A 24,890-nucleotide genomic window follows, 5' to 3' on the forward strand; every position below is an offset into this window, starting at 1 on the left:
AGATGCCATATCAAATCGAAAAGAAATCGAGATAAGGAAGAATCGAGATTTTAGGCGCTCATAACCTGTTGGACTGATTCCAAACACGAAAACAATCTTAGTATGAGATTAAAAACACACAAGACAAATCTTATAATAAGATTGTTAGAAAGAGAAAATCAGATGAAGAAAAAGGGAAACATCTGATTGCTGTTTGAGGTCAGGTTATAAAGTGAAAACAAATTTGAATCAAGATATGACATCATAGGTTGAAATGAAGTGATGTAATACATGATGTAATATTCACAGATGAAAAACCAAAAAAGGAAAATGAAAAGAGACTATTGAAAGCATCCTCGGATATCCAATCCAACATTGAGGAATGGATGATTCTAATAGAGACAATGGTAAAGGATCTACGGTTTTCCCCCAAAAGTCTAATCGATCAACTTGTCCAAAAGATTCAGAAGGATGAATCAATTAAGAAACTCACCAAATTTCTTACTAGTTTTATCATCTTCATCAAGTATAGATTGTGGTAAAAGTTGAGCATGTAAATACTTCGATAATTGAACTAATGGTTTTTCTCTATTTCACCCAAAAGTTTGCATTAGAACAGATCAGTCTTTTGGGTAATTTAGGTAACCAAATAAAGTAAAGCTCTTATGATTTGTGTACTAGAGATGAAATCAAATCCAATTGATGTGTAGTAAATTCCTTTAAAACTGAATTGCATGACTGTAATTCTTCTGTAAAGGAAATCAAATCAACACGTGATTTTCAAAAGATATCAACCGATTAGAATTCAAAGAGATTGGATACATCTATTGAAGAGAAAAGTCAAGTATACCTTTTTTGATAGAGAGACTAACATCTGATAATTCTAATGGTTTTTGATTGATTGAGAAAGTGGATTTTGATTTATCGAATTTGATTAAAGGTGCTGATGATGATGATTTGTTGGTTGATTGGGTTTTGAGTTTCTTTGGGGTGGGTTGAGTTGATGGATGGGATTGAGGTTGGATTGGTTTTGGTGATGATGACGATGATGATGAAGCAGTTGAGGAAGATGAAGTTGGTTGAGAAGTGATTGGTTTTGTATTTTGATGTTCAGTTGACATTCTTTTGATTTCTTTTTGGTTTGCTGAGCTGATGAGATTGATATTTGAAGGTTCCTTTGCTATTTTCTTGAAGTGAGTCTTCTTTACTGTTGTGTTCTGGTTCTGATTTGATTTGATTTTCAATTTCACTTCTGCACAGTCACTGTGCATTCACTTTTAACTTTCACTTCTCAATCACACTGCGGGAATCATTAAGTGTGAAACCAGATTGAGCAAATTCGCGGTGTCCGGGTTTGCAACTTCCTTCAATCACGGATCTCGTTTGCCATAGGTTTGCCATAGGTTTGCAAGCTTGTCTCTAGCTGCCCTCTACATAGTCATCCACTCAGGCTGAAGTATGGACTAATGGTGGCACCATATGTCTAGACTCTTGTAACATATACATAATATAAAGCTCATGACTCAAACATGATCTTGAGTGGTCTGAGGATATTGAAAGGAAAAACATGCATAACAGAAAGATAAAGGAAGGTATAATGATCAGCTTCACTAAATATGTACATATGTGCTGTTGTAGTTGACATACTGCAGCTCAGGCGGACAACTCAAGGGCAGCTCCATGCAAGCTAGCAAACCTATAGCAAACCTACGGTGTACGTATAGACTCATACCAACATATAAACATGACATGGGTTAAACATGTAATTTTTCCATGTCATGTTGAGTTGAAATTCATCCCGAGCCAAAAACTGTACAACATGACCCATACCAACACACATCAACATGGATTTTTGTTTTTCAAATCCCGTGTTGTAACATGAGTCATGGTGGATGGTCTGACGGCCGACAAGTGTCATACCGACAAACAACATCACCCTGTATCACATCTAATAGCTTTACCCGATTCACCACTGGTACATAGGTTGCAATAAATGCCTTCTCTGGAGTAAAGTACCTTTTAAATAATCAACCATTCCTTCTCTCACTTTGGTTTCTTTGGGTAAGTATTTCAACTCCTTCTATCTTTGAATTACTCACAATATTCGACTTGGAACTCATCAATTTTCCATCAAAAGTCCCTTTCTTTTCTGTTCTCTTGCTCAGGTTTAGATTCCTCTTCTTGGTCCCACCCCCTTTCAATACATTTGTGATTTCTTAACAAACAATGGTTTAACCTTTTTTAGTGATTAGACACAAAAACAATCAATTGACAAATCAATTGTTTCCATTTGATTCAATCAAAATCAATAGTTTTCATCCGATTCAATCAAAATCAATTGTTTTCATCCGATTCGATCAAAATCAATCAATTTCATCCGATTTGATTGAAATCAATTGTTTTCATTCAATTCAATCAAGATCAATCATCTCCAGACTCCATCCATCTGATTCAATGAAAATCAATTGTCTCCATCTGATTCACCTGTAATCAATCATCTCAACAGATCATCATCCAATCAAACCAAATTAGATTGAATCTTTAGTTCCTAATCAAATCAAGCAATCTCATTCATTAAATTCAAAACACTTCATTTCAATTTCTTCAAATTAATCCAACTTTGTTATCTTTAGATTCATCTATCTAAATCATGAGAATGATGTGAGATAAAACTTAATTCTTTCTTCCATGATGGGAAGTCTCACAGGCCAATTTGATAGAGGATGGAATTGGATCTTGCATGTTCATTCTTCACTATGTGAATGCAGAACTACTTGATCTCACCAATGCCATTCCTCTATCAAATTGGTTTTGGATCATGATGATGTACGGTCACTGCTGAGGTTTAACTGTACTTGTCCTCCCCAAGACTGGGTTGGCTTCACGCACCAGAATCTTGTGGGTAGGGTTTGAAGCAGACCCTATGCAAGCCTAGTCATCATTATCCAAGTGTGCAATGGACACTGAAAGTGGGTTGCTGTCTTGAACTATTACCTAAAAAATCAAAAAAAAAGAAATCAATCCGCTTTTGTAGCTAATGCAATTCAACCTGTGAATGGAACATCAAAAATGAGGAAGCCTTTGACGACTACTATCACTCATGAAAAATCAACTTATTAAAAGTTGAAAAATTGAATCCTGCTTCTAAAGAACAAAAAGTTCAATTGTTCAGATTTGCTTGGCTCGTTTTCTTTTTTTAGTAATTTTTCTTTCATTACTTGTACAAAAATCAACAAAAGATTTGATTTGGTATATGATTCAAATGATGATGATATATATTCAATTTTATCTTAGCATGTATCATATTGCAATTCAAGCAAATTTCCTTCAATTGAAGATGGCCTTATAGCTGTTTTTCTACTTCTTGGTCTATGTATTCAGTTTGATTAGATTTGTTTTCTTTGTTTTAATCAGAAAATTTCGAAGGAATTGAATAAAAACATTGAGATTTTAAAGTTGATGATTGTTTACATAGCCAGAGGAAGCAAGTTTTTCAACAAGTCAAAAGGTAAGATAGATTTGACTACTTTTGTTGTATTAAAATGAGCAATTCTGTGAGTTATCAGCTCTCACAAGTGATTGATCAAGAGAACTGCAAGAAACTTGATAGGCTATAGAATTGATCTTTCTTTAACAGCTTTTATCATTTCTTATTGATCTTTGGTCATCAATCCTAGCTTACTAAATTGAATATAATTCAATCTGTGGTTGTGAATTCATTTTGTTGCTTTGTTTGATTCTGTTGTGTTATGAAAGATGAAAAGGAAATATGTACTTGAAAAATTGGATTGATTATAGAGACATTTACATTTGGTGTCATGTTGTGTCAGTATGGCACTTCCCGGATGGTATGATGTACGAGATGACTCATGTTACGACACGGGATTTGGAAAACAAAAATCCATGTCGATGTGTGTCAGTATGAGTCACACCACGGGAATTATTATGTCCGAGACCGGATTGAGCGAAGTTGTGGTGTCCAAGTCCGCAATAAGTCTCAATTTTTGGATTGAAACCTATCAAAGGCAAGGGGGGGCCTTGGATTTTAATAGGTTTCAATCCAAATTTGAGACTTAGGGCACGTTTGGTACGACTTACAAAAGTTTGTACCTTTTTAAAGGTACGAAATTTCTGACCCCGGAAAGTCGATTTTTGTCTTAAGTTGACTTTTAACAAAAAGTCAACTTATAAGTACAAACAAGTTGTAATTCGTTTGGCAGTCAAAAGCCGAAAAGCTTGTTGACCATTCAAAATTCAACTTATTTTCTTAATTCATCCATCTCCTCAGTCGTCACGACTATCAAAACATCACCCTTTTACATCAGCACACATGTCTGATTCCTCCGTATCTTGGGGGGAATTAGATCAGATTCTTGAACCTTCTTCATCCGAGGGAAGTAACCCAGTAGATCATGATCAAGAAATCATTGATCTGCTATTGGCAGCTGCTCTAGACCGTTCCCAACTGGCACAGCAACCGAAGACACCTTGTCAAACCTCCGCTTTACGTGGCTACATGTACGAACAAGAGATCTTAGCTGGAAGTCCAGTTAGATTCCGCGACATCTGCCGCATGGATTGAGCTACGTTTTATAGACTTCAAATGACAATGAGGCCATATCTAGAAGATACAATTCATACAACAGCTGTCGAGCAGCTTATGATCTTTCTTTATATTGCTGGTAATGCAGGTTCAACAGTTCTTGCTGCTGAGCGCTTCCAACACTCGGGAGAAACAATCTCTAGATACTATAACAAGGTAGTTTCGGCTCTCGTAGACTTAAAAGATACCTTCATCCGACAACCTGTCCCAGAATCACCGATTCCTAATGAGATCACCTCAAGTGCACGTTTTCATCCTTGGTTTGATGGATGCATTGGGGCGATTGAAGGTACTCACATACCAGCAAGTGTACCAGAACGAGATCAAGCTGCTTATCGAAATCAAAAGGGTGACTTGAGTCAAAACGTACTTGCTGGATGCCACTTCAACATGTCATTTAACTTTATAATGGCAGGCTTTGAAGGAGGCAGTAGTGACGCTTGAGTACTTGAAGTGGCCAGGCAGGATGGCTCTTTTGTAGTACCAGCTGGTGAGTCTTGGATTAATACATCTCCATTTGTATCTTTGCTGACTTTTTGAGTACAGGGCGGTATTATTTAGTGGATGCCGGCTACGCTAACAAGCCCGGCTTTCTCGCACCTTTCAGAGGTGTTAGATACCATATCAAAGAGTGGGCGGAAGGAAATAGAGGCCCTGTGAATCCTCAAGAACTGTTCAACAAGCGCCATTCTGGGCTTCGAGGATGTATTGAGCGCACGTTTGGAGTTACGAAAATGCGTTTTCCGTCGACTCGTTTCATGAGGAAGTATCCCATCAAACGACAGGCGGATCTAGTTGTGGCATTATGTGTACTTCAAAATATTATCTTACAGGGAGGTGAAGATCATTTTTTTGACGAGTTTGATCAGGAACAAGAGGCCAGAGACCAAAACCTTGCCGATCGAGAATTTGAGCAGTTTGAAGTTGCTACTGTAGCAGACAGGGAAAATGTGAATCGTGATAGGATGGTTTTGGCTGAGCGTATGTGGGAAGATTATATAGCTCAAGGCCGACATTGATGGATAAAATTATTTTATTACCACATCAATGTTCATACAAAAGTAATTACATATTATATTTAAAAGATATTTGTCTTGTAGACTACTTGTGCTACAGATATTGAGTATTTCGTTGTGAACAGAAACTTAGGTACGGTTTTTTTTTTTGAGATCATCTCGATAAAGTATCACATTTCCATGTAAGCAAAGACGGGGACCAAATCCAAAACCGAGATTTTTCATGGCGTCTACGCTGAGTTCTGGCGAAAAGAACATTTCAAAGTTGTTAATGTCTAAAGACTTGAGTAAACTTCGAGTATGTTCATCATGCTTATTGATTGAACAAAAGTCGAGGTATTCCTCGAATTCAGGAAATGGTCTGGGGGCTGGGGTGCCGCTTTGTAAACGGAATGTTGAACGGGTAAAGTTGGTTGAGGCAGTTCTATCTATTGAAAATAAGCATCAGCTTGGTATGTAGCATTTGAATAAAGAGAAAAGCAAAACCTACTAGCAGGGCTATCATCGGCTTGATTCTCGACATGGCCATTGCTAGAACCTATATCAATTACACCTTGAGGATTGGGTGCTGCTAAATTAGAAACAAAAGGTCAGGTTTGATGAAAAGTTGTTGAAAGAGAAATAAAAACTCACCGTGGACGAATTCGATTTCAGGATCGAGTGGAGGTTGAGGTTGAACTCAACAACGGAACTCACGAGAGCCCGTTTCAATAGAAGGATCCACATGGACCAAGTCCGTATCGAGATACTGGCGCTGACCACCAAAGCGTATCTCTTCCCAATGGTGACCAGGTCTGAAACAGATAATGAAACGTAATCAAAATCAATTAATGATCTGAATCGAAGAATAGAAAACAATAACTTACTTGTGAGTATAGAAGGGGCTGCCATCCCTGCCATGACCAGGGCTAAGCCCTTCAACGGGAGCACGTCTTGCTTGTCTTTCAGCACTAAGACAAATCAAGTTGATGAGAAGAAAGAAATTTGAAAGAAAGTAAGAGTTTGAAGGGAACGAAATGTAGAACATACGCCTCTTGTAGCGCAGTAGCTCCCTCATCCCGTTGGGCTTGGCGTTTCGAGATTCCTTTTGGCATGTTGGTGAAGAAGTGGAGGTGGATCGAGGTTGTGGTCAAGGGTTTGGTGATGAAGGTAAACAAGAAATGGGAGTTGACAAGATCCAAATATCGTATCTTGATTGTAGGATATGCTTGTATTCGAATCACAGCTGTATCAAAAAAAGAAACTTAATAAGATGAAAATGCTGCGTTGCTCGATTGTGTTGTTGATAGGCAAATGTTCTCAACTTGTTCAAGATGAACATGTTTTGTTTTTTTAAATAAAATCATATATTCATCGCAGGCAATATATTTCAACTTGTAAATACAAAAACCATAGAAAAATTGAAAATAGATAGTTCGTGTGTGAGATTTTGATGATAGTTGTTACAAAAGCACAAGGAGATCCTATAAAGATCTTCAAATCCGATTTAATTGGGTGGAGGATGAATTTGACCAATACCTCGATCGTTTCTATCACAGTTTCAGACGTACCCGTTTTATTTAAAGTAGGAGCACAAGGATGAGAAGAAAAAGATAGGAGATGATAGAAAAGAGATCATGATTAATAGATTCATAGATTAGATGAAAAATATTAGTGAGATGATGACTTACATGAAGGTTTAATTAATGTTTTCGTTTAATTTTTGCTTGAACCATACCCAGCGTTCCTCTTCAGCAAGGTTGATGAAGAAGGAAGCTGAGTCTTTGTCTCTTAGAAGATCAGCAGCTTTCATCCGGATTTTGATGTTAGGAAACTCAGAATGTTTCTTTAATGAGAATAGCTCCATCTCTGGCTTGTGATTTGGGAATCTTTTGCTGGCCAAGGCTGCAGCTTGAAGACGAGATTGAACTCGATCTTCAACCGCTTCACGGTGAGCGTCCAGACAAGCTTGATTTCGGTCATTCTTCTCCTCCGCATACTTTTTTTCAGCTTTGAGTCTTTTTTCTTGATTGGAACTCATGATAATAATTGCTGAAGCTAAGTTGGTAGGCTGTTTAGAGTTGATTTTGACAATCTTCTTTTCTTGAATGTCCAGAGCTTTGAGTTTAGGCCCGCCGGAAGTGAAAGGGTTCTTGTGCTTGCTCGAATCATCGACTTGAGTGCAGGTAGATTGTTGAGTTGGTTCTATATTAAAATCATCGAGTATATCAACAATTCGAGATCCAGAAGATATGTTCGCCTCGGTGATACTATCGATGTGATCCTCGACCGGTTGAGGAGCAACTACAAAGTAAGAATGAGTTCAAAATTTCGAAAATGATCACAAGTGATGAAATTCCACTTACTTTGTTCTTTGTTGCTTGTATTTTCAGGATCAGGAAGAATCTGAGTATTCGAGGTTGATAAGCTTCGTTGCTGAGACGTATTAGTCCCAGTACGATTTGCTCCAGGTGTTGCGATATGACCAATGAGGTTGTCAAGAGCACTGTAGAGTGGAAATCCCTTTTTCTCGTAAGGGCGGGCATTCTTATGACCCTCAATACAAATGAAATGTACATCAAAGTCAGTACAGTAAAATAAGAAATAACAAGAACTTACTATGTGCCAATTTTTCCAGAAGTCCTCATCCGCGATGATTCACTGCTCTTCTTCGTTCCAACCACCAACACCAGAAGCTTTCCTAATTTCACGAATTGCCTTATAATGGCTGGTGATCTAGAATAGATAAAGATTTCGAAAGGTGAGCTAAACAAACAGTAATCTTCATAAGATATTAGAGCACAATACCCACTACAGTCCAGTGATTCTTCAGTTGATTGATATCGAAACCAGGTGGATATTGTAACTTCAACCGATCTATGGCGGCATTCCAAGCGATGGGTTTGAAGCCATTGTCGGATTGATGGCCGAGATCAGCTTGCTCTTGAAGGCAGTCGATGAAAGCCAGACTACGGCTTGTGGTCCATTGAGCAGTCGATCTTGCTTCTTGATCCTTGTTGGTGACCTTGGCTTGACCCATATATTACGGTAAAGATAGTAGAGGTGATGTGGTAAGATGTGATGTGTGGTGTAATGATTTGATGAAGTGGGTGATTGTGGGTGATTGTGTGTGGTGTTTAAAATTACGAGCTTGACGTGAGTTGAAGATAGGAGGGGGGGTATCAGAATTTGGACTTGTCCGTTTTCAGAAAAAGATGTGATCTGACCGATTTTGGGTCAAATAAGTACTTATCCAAAAAATAAAGACCTACTTGGTCCATTAATATAAGTAGCGAAATAAGTTACTTATCGGTACCATAAGTACTTACGAAAAGGTACGAGAATTCCGTGCCAAACGGACTTTTCAAAATCTGACTTTTGAAAGTCAAATTTCGACTTAAGTACCTTAAAAAAAGTCTTACCAAACGTGCCCTTATTGTGAACTCTGTCACCACATTAAGTTTCACATATGATTGAGCCTAATAGATGCCCGTGGTGTCATGTCGTACGGTTTTTGGCTCGGGGATGAATTTTGACTAAACATGACATGGAAAAATTACATGTTTAACACATGTCATGTTTATATGTCGGTATGAGTCTATACGTACACCGTACAAACCTATGGCAAACAAGATCCACAATTGAAGAAAGTCGCGGACCCGGACACCGCGACTTTGCTCAATCGGGTTTCACACTTGATGATTCCGGGTACACCGCGGATTCAAATTCTGGCTGAGAATTCGCAGAGACAAGTTGAGAATTTCTCGTACAGACACCCCGAGCCCGCAGGGCCCGCCGGGCTCGATGCTTATATCCCGTATCACCTCTCAACCACAAGTCAATCATCACTACGGCACTGCGGACCATGTGACTCTGGACGCGTCCCATCCACCCACATTCATGGGTCTACACCGACCCACTAGTGCAACTGTACGCACCGCGACGCGTGAGCCTGACATCCCTACTACATACTGTTCACGACTACATACTGATCACGTCCCATCTCATCTAACTGATCGAACCACCTTCTCTTTGGACAACCACAACTACTCACACTTCGCATTTCCTTGTCCGTAATCCATGTCTCGCTCCACACTTCCACTTCCTGCCCATGACAAACGCTGACACTGATGAATATCAACTCTTTTCCCGTCTTAATAGGTCTTCGCTGCGAGCGAAACCATGCTCCTCGTGGAACTCGTCACTCGCCTCCAGGAAGAACACCCCAACCTCGCGAACCGTCTTACACTTGCACAACTGGTCCAACTAGTCAACCTTGCCAGCGATGTTTACCAGCGAGGCCACCAAGCCCTCAGATTCACGTCAAGCGACAATCGGATACTCCCATTTCTCCAGCTGGCCTTGAATATTAACCTTCAACCTGGTGATTACGAACCCCTTTGGAATCTTGCCTACACTTCCCTGCCCCTCGCCCACATTGACACAGCTGGCCTCATCCGATTGCATGGACTATCCCCCGGTCTAACAACCAAGGTGCACGAAGTATACTTCATTCCTCCCACCTCAAAGTGCTTGAACTGCAACCAACATTCGGGGCATAACCTTGTGCAACACCCTCGAATCAATGGGTATTTGTATGATCTCGATGGTGTCCACTCTGCCGAGTTTCACACTTGGCTTTGTGAAGGTACCATCTTCCCTTTAAACCTAGGTCTTTGTCCGTGTTTCACTGACGGCGTAACACTTTGAACACTTTCCCAATATAGATTGCAAAACCTACTATCGGCCGTCCTACTATGGCGCCAAGAAAACCCGACACTACTATACGGAACGTCAAGGCGCACATGCTGATTAATATCAGGTGCACTGCCACTTCGCCATGTCGCATCGGCTTGCGAAACACTTTCGGCACTCACAGATGCTCGGCCAGTGAGTTCCAAACTTCGTTTTCCTCTTCTCATACTCAAGTACGATGTTTGTGCTGATACCACCTTTTCAGTACATCCCATTTCAATCTAGTTAATCTGTTCAACCTGACGTACCTAGTGGGTCAGCAAGTGCCGACCCACTCTGCCGCCAAAGGGTTCTCTCCCAAAATTTCGGCCGAATTCATCCGTGATGCCGTCGACCTTTTCAGTCTATTACGACGCTTCTCTCGCCGCGGGGCTACACTTCAACTCAGCGCCGAGGGAATGCAAGAGGATCGCCTGTTGCCTGCTATGGAACGTGAGCTTCATCATGTGGCCAAACACGGAGCCGCTTACCGGAAGCACTTTTGCTCGTTCTGTGTCAAAGTGAGCAAAGTCATGATCGAAGGAAAGGAATACACTAAGGGTAAGGCACCTCTCACCATGCCTGGTAACTTGCGCGCTGTTACTTACAATTGTTTATTTAGCAATTCAGGCGGTGGTGACTGATGGTCTCACCATTGGCCATTGGCGGTGCACAGCCTCATCCTCTCAACTCGAGGAACTGGCTCATCGAGCTGGGGCACCCCCACCTAACGGTCCTTGCCTCAACCCTCTACCAAAGGTCACATCACGTTTCTGCTTGGAGCACGCCAAGGCCTTGGACGGCTGGTGTCAGGCACAACCTTGCACCGCCCTGGCCGCCAAAGATTCGAAGACGTGTTCGAAGCCTGCTCATGTAGAGGCAATGCAAGCTTTTGAAAATCGCAAGAAGAAGTCATTCACCCTCAAGTCAATGCTTAATCGCCCCGGGTCCAATCTACCGTCGGATCCCTCAGTGCACCTAAACCCCGACACACTGGAGATCATCGATTTGGAAAGCCTTCAACAGGCTGACGAGGCTGACCAGGCTCACGAAGCGGCCCGTGATGGCGGCGCGGAAAAACCGAAGCCCACAGCATGTTTGAGTAGGTCCCGCACACATAACGATCAACTGATCGTTGGGACATGCGGCATCATCTTGGCACGGCAGACTTTCTACAACTCCGAGGCCCCGAGTGCCCTCAGAGTGAGTATGTACTTTGGGCTCTATCTGGCTGCGTCATGAATTACTGATGAATATCTTTTCTGAAGGACTACCTTATCGATGCGTTTCCCGGTGCAATGCCAGAGGTCATCTTCTACGACAATGCTTGCAATCTTCTACGCGTCATTCACAACGGGGACGTGGACCCTCAACCTTTTGAAAATACAATCATCCCGGTCGACCCTTTCCACCACCGTGGTCACTCGGAGAAAGATCACTTCTGCCGCATGTACAATGACCCCAAGCTTTTCCCCGATTTACAAGAAGATGGCTCCTGGATATTCAACTCATCCGCTGGTGAGTTGAGTAATATATGGTATGGCGGGTTTGCTTCAATGTGCCGCAATATGCAAGGCACACGATACGAATTCTTTCTTGACAATATGGTGGAGTACCGCAACGAGTGGCTCACTGAAGCGCTGTCATGTCGTGAAAACATCAAGTTTATTGGGGTGGGCAAGGTGTAATCTGGTGGTTTTAAGGTACCCACTCCGGTCTCTTAAACAAACACACACATTCGACTGACTAACACAATTGAATGGATGTTTTGCAGGTGGCAGACAACCCCAAATATATTGAAATGTATCTAGTTTGCGCGTTTCTTTCATTCACATGTTGCAATTAATTGCACCGTCAGGATGTGTTATAACAAGAACGAAATCGCGGAGAGAGGAGCGGTTACGTGCCTGGCGTCAGTCTTGTAAGGCGTTCGATTTAGAGAGGGCTGAACCGACTAATCTTGATACTCGTACTACCTCATTGATCTTTGCCAAACAAAAGGTGGCTTTCAGTATTTCCGGTGATACGTGTTTTTGATGATATCAATCCTTCTCCTTATGACAGCACACATTCCACCTCTTCAAGCTGGAAGTCTCGCCTTTTGTGGGACGCCGCTCGAGAAATCTCTCTAAGTGTACGTGTACATATTACATCTGGCGCAAAAGGATGCCTCAATCAGTTGCTCAGTAGCTTAGCCTAGCGAATGATCCCCTGCCTTCCACTTTCAGCTGAGAAGGAATGTTAGATGATGTTGCAAAGGGTTCCGAAATCATCAATAGTCTTTGCATTGGTGCACAGTGGTTCACAGGGCCCACCATCATCATCTTTTTTTGGTAGTGAGTTCATACAATTTCATGATGATACAGGACCCTGATCACCGTTTGACTTTGCAACGATCATTACGTTATTCCAGAGACAATGAGCCACCAGTGTCGCACACATATATAGTGTAAGTAAAACTTAAACCACCACGAACCCAACTGAATAACCAACACTTTGCTTGTCTATCCTCACACATCTTTCTGTATCACATGGCTGTCAATTCACATCGCCGCAACTACTACAACCTCACCGAAAATGACTTCTACTCCGAATGTCCACACCTAATGAACGAGCTTTCCGACCGTGATACAAGGGCATTCCGAAGTGAGTCCTCGGTGTACAGCCTTGGCCTATCTAACAATCCCTTACTCACACGTGTCGTTTGTCACAGGGGGGGTTCTCCGCACCGGACCAACCGATGTCACACCGGATCCCATTTGGTCCATGCGTACGTTGCTATATGTTTTCCAAAATTTATTCATTTTGAACTGATTAGTCCCGCAAATCCAGACGAATTCTGGTCTACACCCATTCCAAAAATCCCTTTGACCTATGTCCGGCAGCTCCTGGGCCAACACGAGTTACAAAGCCCTCACGTTCCCACCAACTCCTCGTGGGTCTTTAGAATCAACAACCATTGGTTGTCCCAATTATCTTTTCGGGCCCACCCAGCGTATATAGAGATCAATCATGATGAACCGCTCAGGCGTTGGAATGGCGCTTGGACCTTCTCGAGCAAATTGCATCGCCGGGGTCGAATTGATTTAGACCCTTTGCCTGTGGAAGTTCAAGCGTTTTCTTCAAACTCAGAAAAATCTCATTTCAAGCTATGTCAAGAAAAGTACTTTACAGCAATACTCTTACAAGAGTTTTGCAATGAAGTGAAGAGAAAGACGTCGCTTATCACTCTGGCCGAAGCACAGCTTGCTTCCAATGTTCGTGTGAGTAACACGAGCTTTCATTCGCCGGTGTGACTCAATTAACTTTGGTTCAATTTTTTGTTCGATTCACAGTTTGCCGAAAACTATGTTCTTGCCCAAAGTAACAAATTCGGTTCGCACTCCATGTATTCTTTGCAGGAGCGTTTGACTGGTCCAGTTGAAAGAACATCGGACACCAGTTATGAGCCACCCACCGAAGGTCTTGTACCCATGCTGTGTTTCCTGAATTGCTTCACGCATTACACTTACTGGTATACGAAGCACCAAGCGGTTATCAATGGGTTCCATTATGTTGGAAACATCATTTTTGACTCTCTCATTGTTGATCACCAGTCAGTGATCCCTAAAAGCGTCCGAGTGGTCCTGTTTGCTGATCATTCATATACGCCCATAGGTACACTTGGCACGCCGGATATATGTCAGCATGTATATCCCACTTTGAGAGAGACCACCGGTGCAACCGCCTCTGTCGGGTTTTAGGAATCAATGACCGCCCAGTAGCGTAAATAGATCATGACAGTCACCCTCCCTACGGAAATTTTCTCAGACAATCAACATCCTTTGTTTCATACCAACTGAAAAAAAAATTCAGTCTTTCTTCTGCCAGTCTGTGTTAGGCAATCACTATCCTTTGTTCACAAACAATATAGAAATATTTTTTAAAAAAAAAATTATGTTAGCCTGATTTTTATTTTGTTCTTGCGAAAAATACAAAAACCTTTTATCGGGATGACCCCATAATGATAATGCGCGGTATCTCAACAAAGCACAATGTATCCTCCTACCTTTGTAGTGGCAGAGTAGGCTACATTGGAGGGCAAACAGCTATTCATTTATCAAGTTGGAAGATGATTGTCCTCGGTTTCGTCGTGCGAAGCACGACGGACATTGCTACTTAACGTAATTGTGTGGAGAAAGCTTATGTATGTCTCCTGATATCAGTTGATCCAGAGTACACAAACAATGAGACCAGAATTGTTTATATACAAATCACAATATATGTGGCCATATCAAATCACAATATATGTGGCCATATGAGTCTTTATCTGATGGGTTTATCCATTTGTCTATAGTAACCAAATGTGACATATGTAAGACTAATCTGACTTATGGATAAACTACCTTTGGTGCTCCAGTCCTCCAGCACCACTTATTACTTACTGAAAGCGCCTAAGGTTAGATGATGCAAGCCAAACTTAAATGCATACCAAATTATACATCCCTGCCGCATGTAAGTATGGTGTCAAGTAGATTTCTTGTGCATTTTTTGTCCTTTGCCTGCGTTTGTTGCATGGGAGAATGCAAAGTACGCAGGCAATGACCAGCCCATGTTTGCATCAATCAAGCAGACATTAGTGGATTAATCCATAACCACTCTTTCACCCTGGGCCGCTTTGACACTCATCTCTTGTGGACATTGACGTGGTTATTTATCACCGCAAGTCTTGAATGCAATTGCAATTGCAAATTGAGCTCTCCAAAGCCTCTGCTATCCGGATGGCTCGATTTTCCACAATCATATGTTTGTGTAGTCAAATAGCAACAGGTGACAACTAACTTGTAGGATGTCTAGACAATAATATGATAAGAAAATTCATAGTTAGGAGTAATGGTCCTCACTATATATGCAATCACCAGTGTAGGTTCAAGCGCAGGATCGCACATATATGCTCCGCCCCTTTCAAAAGGAGCATGGCTAAAAAGGTTCAAAACAAACAAAGAATATAGGCAGCCATCCATATGCAGCTATTCTTAAAATTATTCTCACACATGAGCTAGGAAAGCTCACTGTTTTCAAGCCAAAAGAATGAGAATGCTAGCACTTCATTTGATTCTTCAGACAGACATGCGCACAGGATTAACACAATGATAGTGCAGTTCAGATCTTATTCATGCCAAGGGAGCATGAATCATTATCATTCTCATGGCAAAATATTTATCATGTGCATCAGAACACACTGCTTTCAATTAATCTCAAGTTGTTGAATTCAGTCCATCCTTGCATGGGTCATGCACCCTAATGCACCTCACAGCCTTGATGCACCTCACAGCCTTGGAAAAGAAGCGGAAGACTTTTTGCCCAAAGAACTCTTTCAAGCGCGGTGCGAGAGAAAAAAATGGTGTTGAATTTTTAACAAAGTACTTACAGCACTGTATGTATATATTCAATGTAGGGGGGGGTTATTATGTAATGACTCCCCATTGATTTGTGTTGCTGTCAGTACCCATCTTTGACACTTCATGAAATGACGTTACATATCCTGCCCCGCGACACTGGGTCGCATCTTGCATCACACAGCGCACTACTTGGTGTGCAGCGACATGGTAGAGGTTTGCATGTGTCATCAACTCGTTTATGGCTGGAAGATCAACTCCTGCAAGGCAACCATCATCCTGGAGTTGCGACACATATATTGGTGCGGCAGAACTTTATACCCTGTCTACAACAGATAGCTATGTGTGTGTTACAACATCTATCAATGTGTGGCAGCATATGCAGCATATGGACATGTGTGGGAAAATATACAAACATATACACATGTGCCACATATAAGCTTAATAGCCTTGATGACCATGGCACACTTTAATATCACGTTCATACATATCTGAGATACTGGTATATGTATGAATGTGATATTAGGGGGTTGCAAGTTTGGGTTGGGTTTGTTGGCGTAGTTTTTATAAATGTGGAGAAGTTGTTTGTTTGTAATCTTTTTTTTGTAGAACGGTGGTATTCTGAATTTGGGCCACTGAGGAATTTCCGCTTTAGAAAAAAATTCACATCTGACAAAATTGGGCAAGTTGTTGTAGCATAAAATTATGGCAAAAGGGAGCCAACATGACACCCCCTATTCAGGTCTATGATGACTAGAGATTCATAGACCTGAATAGGGATAAGTAAGTGTCAATGGTTAAGCTGCGTGTGACCTGTTCACAGTAGTTTTATATGTGTATGTAGTTGTGACCAGTTCACACACAACTACATACATGCCCTCAGTGTGAACCAGGTGTGGTATGACACCCCCTATTCAGGTCTATGATGACTAGAGATTCATAGACCTGAATAGGGATAAGTAAGTGTCAATGGTTAAGCTGCGTGTGACCTGTTCACAGTAGTTTGATATGAGTCTCAAGTGTGACCAGTTCACGAATACATACCTGCCCTCAGTGTGAACAAGGTGTCGTAGTGTAATGGTTTATGCTACTGACTAAAAGAAACATTTGGGATGTGTACCTGGGTTCAATTTCCAGATGAGTGCAGGTTTCCTTCAGCAGGAAATCTGGAGCCTAGCTTGTCTAAGACCACACTGATGTTGTTTCTGGGTATCATAGATAGCCTTTGTACAACTTGAAGTATGCCCCCACCTTTGTTTTTGTGAATCATCAATGGTCTTCATTATTATTTTCAAGTGCGTGCAACAACAAATAGATTGTTACAATTCACATGATTACCTTAGAGTGGGTTTCACAAATGCATTTAGAATGATGGCAAGTACTTATCATTCATGTGGCACAAGGACTTATCATTCATGTGACACATCAACATTGGCTGCTTGCATAATGATGATGTATACTTACTTAGTCATTGCTCAAGGCGACTGTGATTGCATTTAATTGTATGACAACATCTACACTACACTCAATGCAAAGAACTGGTGGACAAATGAAACAAAAATTGGATCAAATGTTGGAGCCGCTTTGTGGTGTTTGTGGGTTAGGCGTTGCAACTGCCCCATTACACACAGCATTAAATTCTGTCTGAAAATAAGGACGCGCGACAGCAACCGTGAGGTTCTCCTTGTTGCAATCACGCCCCTCTGCTGGCCACTCTTGCCACCACTTGAACATTCTGGCATACCCAACTAGATTTACCCAACCTGCATATCGGTAAACCTGCTTGGTGAAATGATATTCCGTTCCATAACGAGCCTTCCATAGTCTGACGCGAGCCTTTCAGGGGGCAGGGATGCCGGCAGCGAGATACCATTCGAGCATCGAGGAGAGAAGCACGTCCTCCCCAGGCCAATCTCGCAATTGGCCTTGCTCTTGGTTTTGAGGTGGCGTGTTGTCCTGCGGTGAGGCCGTTTGGTTTGGATTGTCCCTAATGTGCGAGGGGGTTGCGTTCACATGGTTTTCAAGGTGCATGTGGGTTTGGTTGATATTTTTGGGGAGCGGGGATGGGAGTTTGGGTTTCACGTCGATCTGGTGAGAGATACCAGTCACATGATGGAGATAATGAAAACAAGTGAGATTAGATCGGGAACAACATGCAAGCTCAAGGTCAGACATGACATACCTCTGCTGGAGCGACGGCTCCGTGTTGGCCTAATAGGTCCGGGTCCAGGTGGATAAGTGTTTCAGGTGTGGAAGGCGGCAAGAGCATCTGGTCTTGGGTCGCTGGTTCTTTGGATGCTACAGGCGGTTGTGATTGACGGGGGGGCGTGAATCCTCGGAGTCTGAATCGTCCAGGTCCAGGAGGGATATGCAAATCTTCTCATGGCTCGAGGCAGGCGTGATGACGGAACGAGTGACTGGTGGTTGCCTTTGGATGGCAGTTGCTTTGCCCTTGCCCAAGGCAGGAGGTGGGCCCTTGTCGAATGTAGGAGTTTTGCCCTTGTCGAGGGCAGTGTTTGAATTGGTTTGAGGTTTGGGTACGAGGGGTTTGCCCATTTGAAGGCCCTCTAGCACGTCTTGGAGCTCGACAGCGAGGCTTGAGAACTGGTGAGGTAGGCAGATGACGAGATTCTTGGAGCTAAGAACATAAGTATGTGGCAAAGTAACACCGATCTCCCGCTGGTATGATGCAACCAAACATCAATGCAAGGTGAAAGCTGTGCGAAGAGACAAAACCTTTGGAACTTACCCAATTTCTGAGTTCTTCGTCCCATACAACGAGGTCGCCAGTCCATTCCTGGCCGGCAGCTGCTTGAGAGGCCCGTAAGAGGCTGCGTGAGTCGTTTAAGACGGCGAGGGGCCAGTCTTTGAAGTATTGAGATATAACTGGCGATTTGGATCCCTGTATGTCCAAAGGTGGTATCAGTGTGGTGATAATCACGGCAAAAACAAAACCACCCTCACGCTGGTGACCAAGTGAAGGCTGATGACTTTACCAGTGTCAATCACCTGTGCAGATTCCTTTCTGGCCGCCACTGTCTCTCGTCCAGTTGCTAAGTTGGTTTCACCTTCTTCATCTACAATGTGACCGACTCGGCGTACAGACTGGGCACACTGGGGTGGGAGGATTCTTGTACGTTTGGCTACCGGTGGATTCGCAGGGGGTGGCACTCTCACACGGGCTGGGGTGATGGCTGGGTTGGCTGGGTTGGCAAGCTGTGCTGGTGGACCTCCCTTGACGCGATGGACATAACATCCACCTGGAGTTCCGTATTGCAGGCAACACTAGGTGAAAAACGTCAGTATGTGGATTAAACAAACATTCAGAGCACCGAGTCGCCTACCTGTTTGCAATATTTATGTGTACAGCCAGAGTGACCCTGTACTTTATGCTTCTCTGCGGTCGGACCTTCGGTGGCACGTGCGCAGGGTACTTGAGGGCCAGAACGGGTTGAGGTACTTGACTTGCTGTGTATTGGGTCGGTGGGAGGGGGGAGGGTCATTCCCTTGCTGTTGACTGGTGGACCGTGGGCAGAAGGATCATAGGGAATGGGGTATTTTCCGCCGGCATTAATGCAACCGATTTCGTGGATGAGCTGATTGATCTTGAACGTTCGGTAGAAATGCCTGGTGGGACACTAGTAGTTCGCAGGGGATCAGGAATGTATCGAAAAGAATAGGCATGGTTGGGAACGTAAGAGGAGGAAACAGACTGACCCTAACACTGATGATGTCCTTAGTGTCGCTGCGTTCGCTGCCGTAGACTAGGGAAGTGTTTTTGGCAGTGGGACAGTCTGGACAACTAAGTCCAACATCACCGTCAGGAGCCGGCAAAGGTAAGGTAGGATAGGCGGCTAGTCGGCGGTATTTGGTCCCGATATATGGGCTGTTCACCATATCGTGGAGGCTGAGGCGGATGGTTCGAGTGGACGAGATAGGAAAAGTCTTTTGTCGAAGAGAGGACAGGCATCGTGTTCGTGGTCGTGGAGGTATATCTGTGATGCGATAAGGGTCGTGTTTCGAAAAAATAATCGTGAAAAAAAGTAACGAAAAAAAACCTTACAAATGAGGACGCGCCCCCAGGGTATGGGTCGATGGAGGTGGATCACACGGGGGTCCCAGCCCCGTGCGCAGCATGGGGAGCCCGTCCCGCTGGGATACAAGGCTAACCCATTTGAGCCCATGCTCTTACTGTGTGCTGTATGTTTCCGAGGTGAGAATTCTCAGAGAATTCTCACTGAAAATCTGAAAGCCGGATGCTCCCATGATTCCCGTGGTGTCAAAACCAATTCAACTTTCAGGAAACACAACAGACACCTGGCCACAATCCTAAGGCTAGAATAGAAAACCAATCCTAATTTGATCTCTATCAAAAACATTAAAGAACCCAACTTGTGTGTGAGGAAAAATGAGAAAGATATCTGAGCTTTCATCAAATTCCTTTCAATCTTCAAATCTCTTTTCCCTCAAGTTTTGAAGTTTCATCAACAGTCTTATTGGAGGGTAGGTTTTTAGCAAGAATATACCATCATCACACATGAAAAACTCATGGTTAGCTGAAGTAATATTATCAACATTGGAAACATTCAAGGAAATCAATTGCACAGAAACCGATGAGGTCGAGGGTTGAGTTTTGGATTAGAGATGGCAAAAACGGACCGGCTCAGCATAAACACTCAAATATTAGCAAGGAAGGCTTGGAAGAGATTTATCATTTCAGGGAGTGTCGAGTGAGGTTTTGAAAGGTGCTCATCTATCAAGTCCATTTTCACGACTATGTATCATCGTTCCTCATTCTCATCTTCATAACATCTCATCGCCTCTGAACCCCAATTCTCAACAAAAGCCTAACATGCCGCAGTATCTTGAGTCGCACAAAACCAAGAGGCCAAGAAATGACTCGTATTCAATCGAAGCAAATCACAAGCTTTCCAACATTTGACAAGACAAAATGGGCTTGCATCTATGTACCAGTTGATGTTTCACTAGCAAACGCAATCGAAGCCATCGATCTCATATCATGCTTGATAACACAACTTTTGATTTTTGGGAACCATGCGGGCAGCTGATCGTTACCCGAGTCGGTCGATGACATCTTCATGCTGAGATACGCGTTCGCACTTTCACCCTACACTTATCGAATCGGGATGATAGCCGCACCACCCATACATTGGGATGTATGTCTTGTGCTCTCATAGGAGGCAGCGAGGACTGATATTGGTCAACCGTTCGAACACATCAATCAGCTTGACCTGGTTGATACGAAGTTACACATCACACTACCTACATATGGCCTATCGAGCCCTACGTGACCAAATTCTCCATTGCGAAGATGATCGGCTTTCGTTGAATGTAAATTGTCGGATCATAAATCTGATGTAAATGAAAATGATCTCATGTTTCGCGTCTTTGAGCAAAGTAACCGAGTTGAGTTGGTTGAGATGAAACTACGCATCACACTACCTATGACCTCGCAAGACCCACTTCTCCAACTTCTCCACGCTGAAGAAGATACGTTCCTTCAGTGTAACTTGCCCAATCGATCATCTTATAAAGATGCTAGTTTGAAAAATATCTCTTCTTGATTTTGAGATCAAATGTTATGAATGATGCTACGGAATGTAAACAAACTTTGATGCGGCTTAGACCTCATTTAATCAAAGTACAGCGTCTGCGACATTTTTGAATAAGGATCGCGTGGAGTAATGCACCGAATTTCAGATCACAATCACACCGCAACATACATGATAGCTGAACAGACTGTCTCTAAAAGTTTCGTTCTTGAGGCTTTCTTGAAATCGTAAAGTGATCTAAACGATGTCTTTGTAGAAATCTAATTAGAACAGTCTATATCAACTTCAGCGTTTATGAAACCTTTGGTCCCAAAGCTCACTGACTGTAAACCAAGATAGGTGATGAACAAATTTCTAACATGTAGTTCACAGACACATCGCGCGCCTTGAGACCCAATCCTTTGAATTGTCTGATGAGGATAGAACAAGCCTTTGAGTTGTGACATATTGATTGTCTGATGGAGATGATTTTGAGAAGGTGTGTCTTCCGGGCAACATATGCTTTGAAATTAAATGATGAACATAAGTTTATATATCACCTGATGAGTATGTTTACTGCAATTACCAAAGGTCTGGTGCATCACTCAATATTAGGAGCATCTATGTAGAACAGAAATCAAATGTTCAGATTAACTTTGGAAGCAATGAGATGACTGATATCGTTCTCTGAAGTGATCTGGATCCATGGACACTGTCTAAAGATTGGGAACGGGTTGTCAAGTATCTTGATAAACGCAAAACCTGATCACTCTTTATAAAGATTCCACTCACAAGCAATATATATACTAACCTGATCGGATCCTAGGATTTCCCTTGACTAGTCTGTGACCTTTTTTCTCTATAATCGAAATACGTGCCTCGGATAACAGAAGGATAGCTCCAATTTGTACTTTGCTAGCTGTGAATTTTAGATTACATTGCTTTCTGAGGATCTGCACAAGATGTGAACCCGACAATCTTCCTATCAGTAAACTTTTACGAAGTCGTCTCAAAGACTTCACATCTATGACCATGGCCTATGACAAAAAAGCCTGGATCGATTAAATTGTGAGTCTTGATGATTCTTCTGGAAGTATCTTCAGATCATGAACGATTATTGGTTAAAATTCGATTGATGAAGACTTGAAAGGCTTTTGCCAAAAGCCAATGTTTGTTCAAAGCACCGTCATTCACCTCAGAGTGATCTACGTGAGAGCTGGACAGACAGAAGAAAACTCACGAGTGAAAGCAACTTTTTGAGCTCGGTTGTAACTAAAGGTTTGGTCCAAAATCTCATTAAACCTTGACCAAGGAGACAGTATAAATTAGGTGGATATCTAATTGCATCCTTGAAGATATCGCTTGCTAAAGCCGTACTTGATGAATTCCCTATAATCAACTGTTGAAAGGGGTGGGGGGCCAAATGAAGTTCATGTACCAGATCTCCGTGCTTTGGAATGATGTAGGATTAGAACTCACATACTACTCTTTGTTGTAATACTCTTGGTGATCAAAGACCTGGAATGTGTATCGAGTTCTTCTTTTCTAATTCCAGTTGATGTGAAAGATACAAATGTATGAACACATAACAATTTGAAATGCACGAGTAATCAGGACAAAAAGTGAAAGAATTGCTTGTTGATCTATACAATTGCAAGATATAAGAAGTAATAGAGTCTGAAGTCATGGTAGCATAAAACGGGGAATTCTAACTATAGCAGAAAATGACTCCTTGAACGAATTCAGCGTGAACGCGTATACATATCGCGTCTTACATTATTGGAATCATTAATAATGCCACGAAAAAGCGCGCGCGGTTCTCTACGTTAACGTGATGCTTGTAATGAGAAAAAATAAGCTTAATTTTACTCCATTTCTGCTTGATTTCTGTTGGGTATGAGTGGCATAAACCGATAAACCCATAAGTATGTAATTGTTCGGGTTAGAGTCAGTATATAAACCGTACGAAGTGAAATTCCTCCTTGAATACTTTTTAACAACTTACCACGTCACACCACCTTCAAATTGGTTCAAAACCTCAATAACCTTCAGAAGATTAGAATGTCAAACTTTGTGATGCCAGATGTTGAGGACGATTACATTGTATGTTCTTTTTTTCCTTTCACTCAACTCTTTCTTTTATTCGATCGATCTTCCCATTCCATTTTCATTTCTCTTACTCTTGTTCCTTTTCTCTCTCAAGAGCTATGCCTCGGGTCTAGAGCGTCACTTCCAAGAAACGGGCGAAAGACTAGCTCTTCTCAGCACGCCAGAGACCAGACTAAAGCAAGAAGCCGAGGCTGAAGCTGAAGCCAAAGCCAAAGCTGTAGCTGAGGCATTGAGCAAACTCACAGAAAGAGAAGGAAGGAGTTCAGAAGAAGGTATGCTTCTATTCCACTTCATGCATTGAATCCTTTTTCACTTGATTCAAGTGGTACACTTTACTGATATTCGCTTCCATTTCCACTAGCTCTTCCCGAACGTCCTCTTGGCCTCAAATCTAAACTCAAGAAGCTTCGCCCAGATGCATTAAGGAAGGGAGACTCGGTGAGTATTTCAACTCCATTGGCTTTTCTTTGTCAATCTTCTTTTCTCTGAGACTCTTTTCTCTTTTTTCTTTTTGACCGCCTCTTCACATCATAGCACCCCAAATCATCCACTGTGCCCAAGATCGTCCACGTCCATCAAGATGATCAACCAATCCCTTCCGGTTCCGAAGAGGTCTCGGTTATCAGCACGCCAGAGACTAGACTAAAGCGAGAAGCCGAGGCTGAAGCTGAAGCCAAAGCCAAAGCTATAGCTGAGGCCTTGAGCAAACTCACAGAAAGAGAAGGTATGCTTCTATTCCACTTCATGCATTGAATCCTTTTTCACTCGATTCAAGTGGTACACTTTACTGATATTCGCTTCCATTTCCACTAGCTCTTCCCGAACGTTCTCTTAGCCTCAAAGATAAACTCAAGAAGCTTCTCCCAGATGCATTAAGGAAGAGAGACTCGGTGAGTATTTCAACTCCGTTCGCTTTTCTTTGTCAATCTTCTTTTCTCTGAGACTCTTCTCTTTTTTCTTTTTGACCGCCTCTTCACATCATAGCACCCCAAATCATCCACTCTGCCCAAGATCGTCCACGTCCATCAAGTCGATGATCAACCAATCCCTTCCGGTTCCGAAGAGGTCTTGGTTATCAGCACGCCAGAGACCAGACTAAAGCGAGAAGCCGAGGCTGAAGCTGAAGCTGAAGCCAAAGCCAAAGCTGTAGCTGAGGCATTGAGCAAACTCACAGAAAGAGAAGGAAGGAGTTCAGAAGAAGGTATGCTTCTATTCCACTTCATGCATTGAATCCTTTTTCACTCGATTCAAGTGGTACACTTTACTGATATTCGCTTCCATTTCCGTTGGCCCAACTCTTGACATTTGATTGACAACAAAGATGAAGCTGAGATCAAGTCCGAAGAAGAGGTAGAATTTGAAAGCTATGAAAACAATCCATTCTTTCCTCAGAATGATGGTATTCTACGATATGATGAAGAATTTAGGGTATACACCAATAGATTTATATATGATGGAAACGCGAATCTATACACTTATAGGTATTATATTTAGTATTAATGCTATGTTTATTTTGGGGTTGAAACGAACATCAATGGTT

General features: G+C 42.3%; 3 protein-coding genes across 3 annotated transcripts; 1 reads left to right on the forward strand and 2 right to left on the reverse strand.

Moving 5' to 3' along the window:
- Positions 1 to 9,900: 9,900 nt before the first annotated feature.
- MELLADRAFT_103946 (uncharacterized protein) lies at positions 9,901 to 10,547 on the reverse strand (the record flags this gene model as incomplete). Its single annotated transcript, XM_007406875.1, has 2 exons — positions 9,901 to 10,047; positions 10,212 to 10,547. 2 exons carry the CDS (start codon positions 10,545 to 10,547, stop codon positions 9,901 to 9,903), a joined length of 483 nt encoding a protein of 160 aa, XP_007406937.1.
- Positions 10,548 to 12,144: 1,597 nt separating this feature from the next.
- On the forward strand, positions 12,145 to 14,054 carry MELLADRAFT_95337 (uncharacterized protein; the record flags this gene model as incomplete). The annotated part of the gene is made up of 8 exons (XM_007406820.1): positions 12,145 to 12,331; positions 12,432 to 12,445; positions 12,557 to 12,647; positions 12,735 to 12,760; positions 12,947 to 12,957; positions 13,025 to 13,081; positions 13,130 to 13,574; positions 13,647 to 14,054. 8 exons carry the CDS (start codon positions 12,145 to 12,147, stop codon positions 14,052 to 14,054), a joined length of 1,239 nt encoding a protein of 412 aa, XP_007406882.1.
- Positions 14,055 to 17,255: 3,201 nt separating this feature from the next.
- On the reverse strand, positions 17,256 to 19,586 carry MELLADRAFT_103948 (uncharacterized protein; the record flags this gene model as incomplete). Its single annotated transcript, XM_007406874.1, has 8 exons — positions 17,256 to 17,525; positions 17,560 to 17,676; positions 17,872 to 17,900; positions 18,101 to 18,368; positions 18,439 to 18,591; positions 18,654 to 18,974; positions 19,034 to 19,327; positions 19,407 to 19,586. The coding sequence occupies 8 exons, from the start codon at positions 19,584 to 19,586 to the stop codon at positions 17,256 to 17,258; spliced, it is 1,632 nt and encodes a 543-aa protein (XP_007406936.1).
- Positions 19,587 to 24,890: the final 5,304 nt, after the last annotated feature.

The sequence above is a fragment of the Melampsora larici-populina genome (genome assembly GCF_000204055.1).
Source record: "Melampsora larici-populina 98AG31 unplaced genomic scaffold MELLAscaffold_7, whole genome shotgun sequence".
Lineage (NCBI taxonomy): Eukaryota > Fungi > Basidiomycota > Pucciniomycetes > Pucciniales > Melampsoraceae > Melampsora > Melampsora laricis-populina.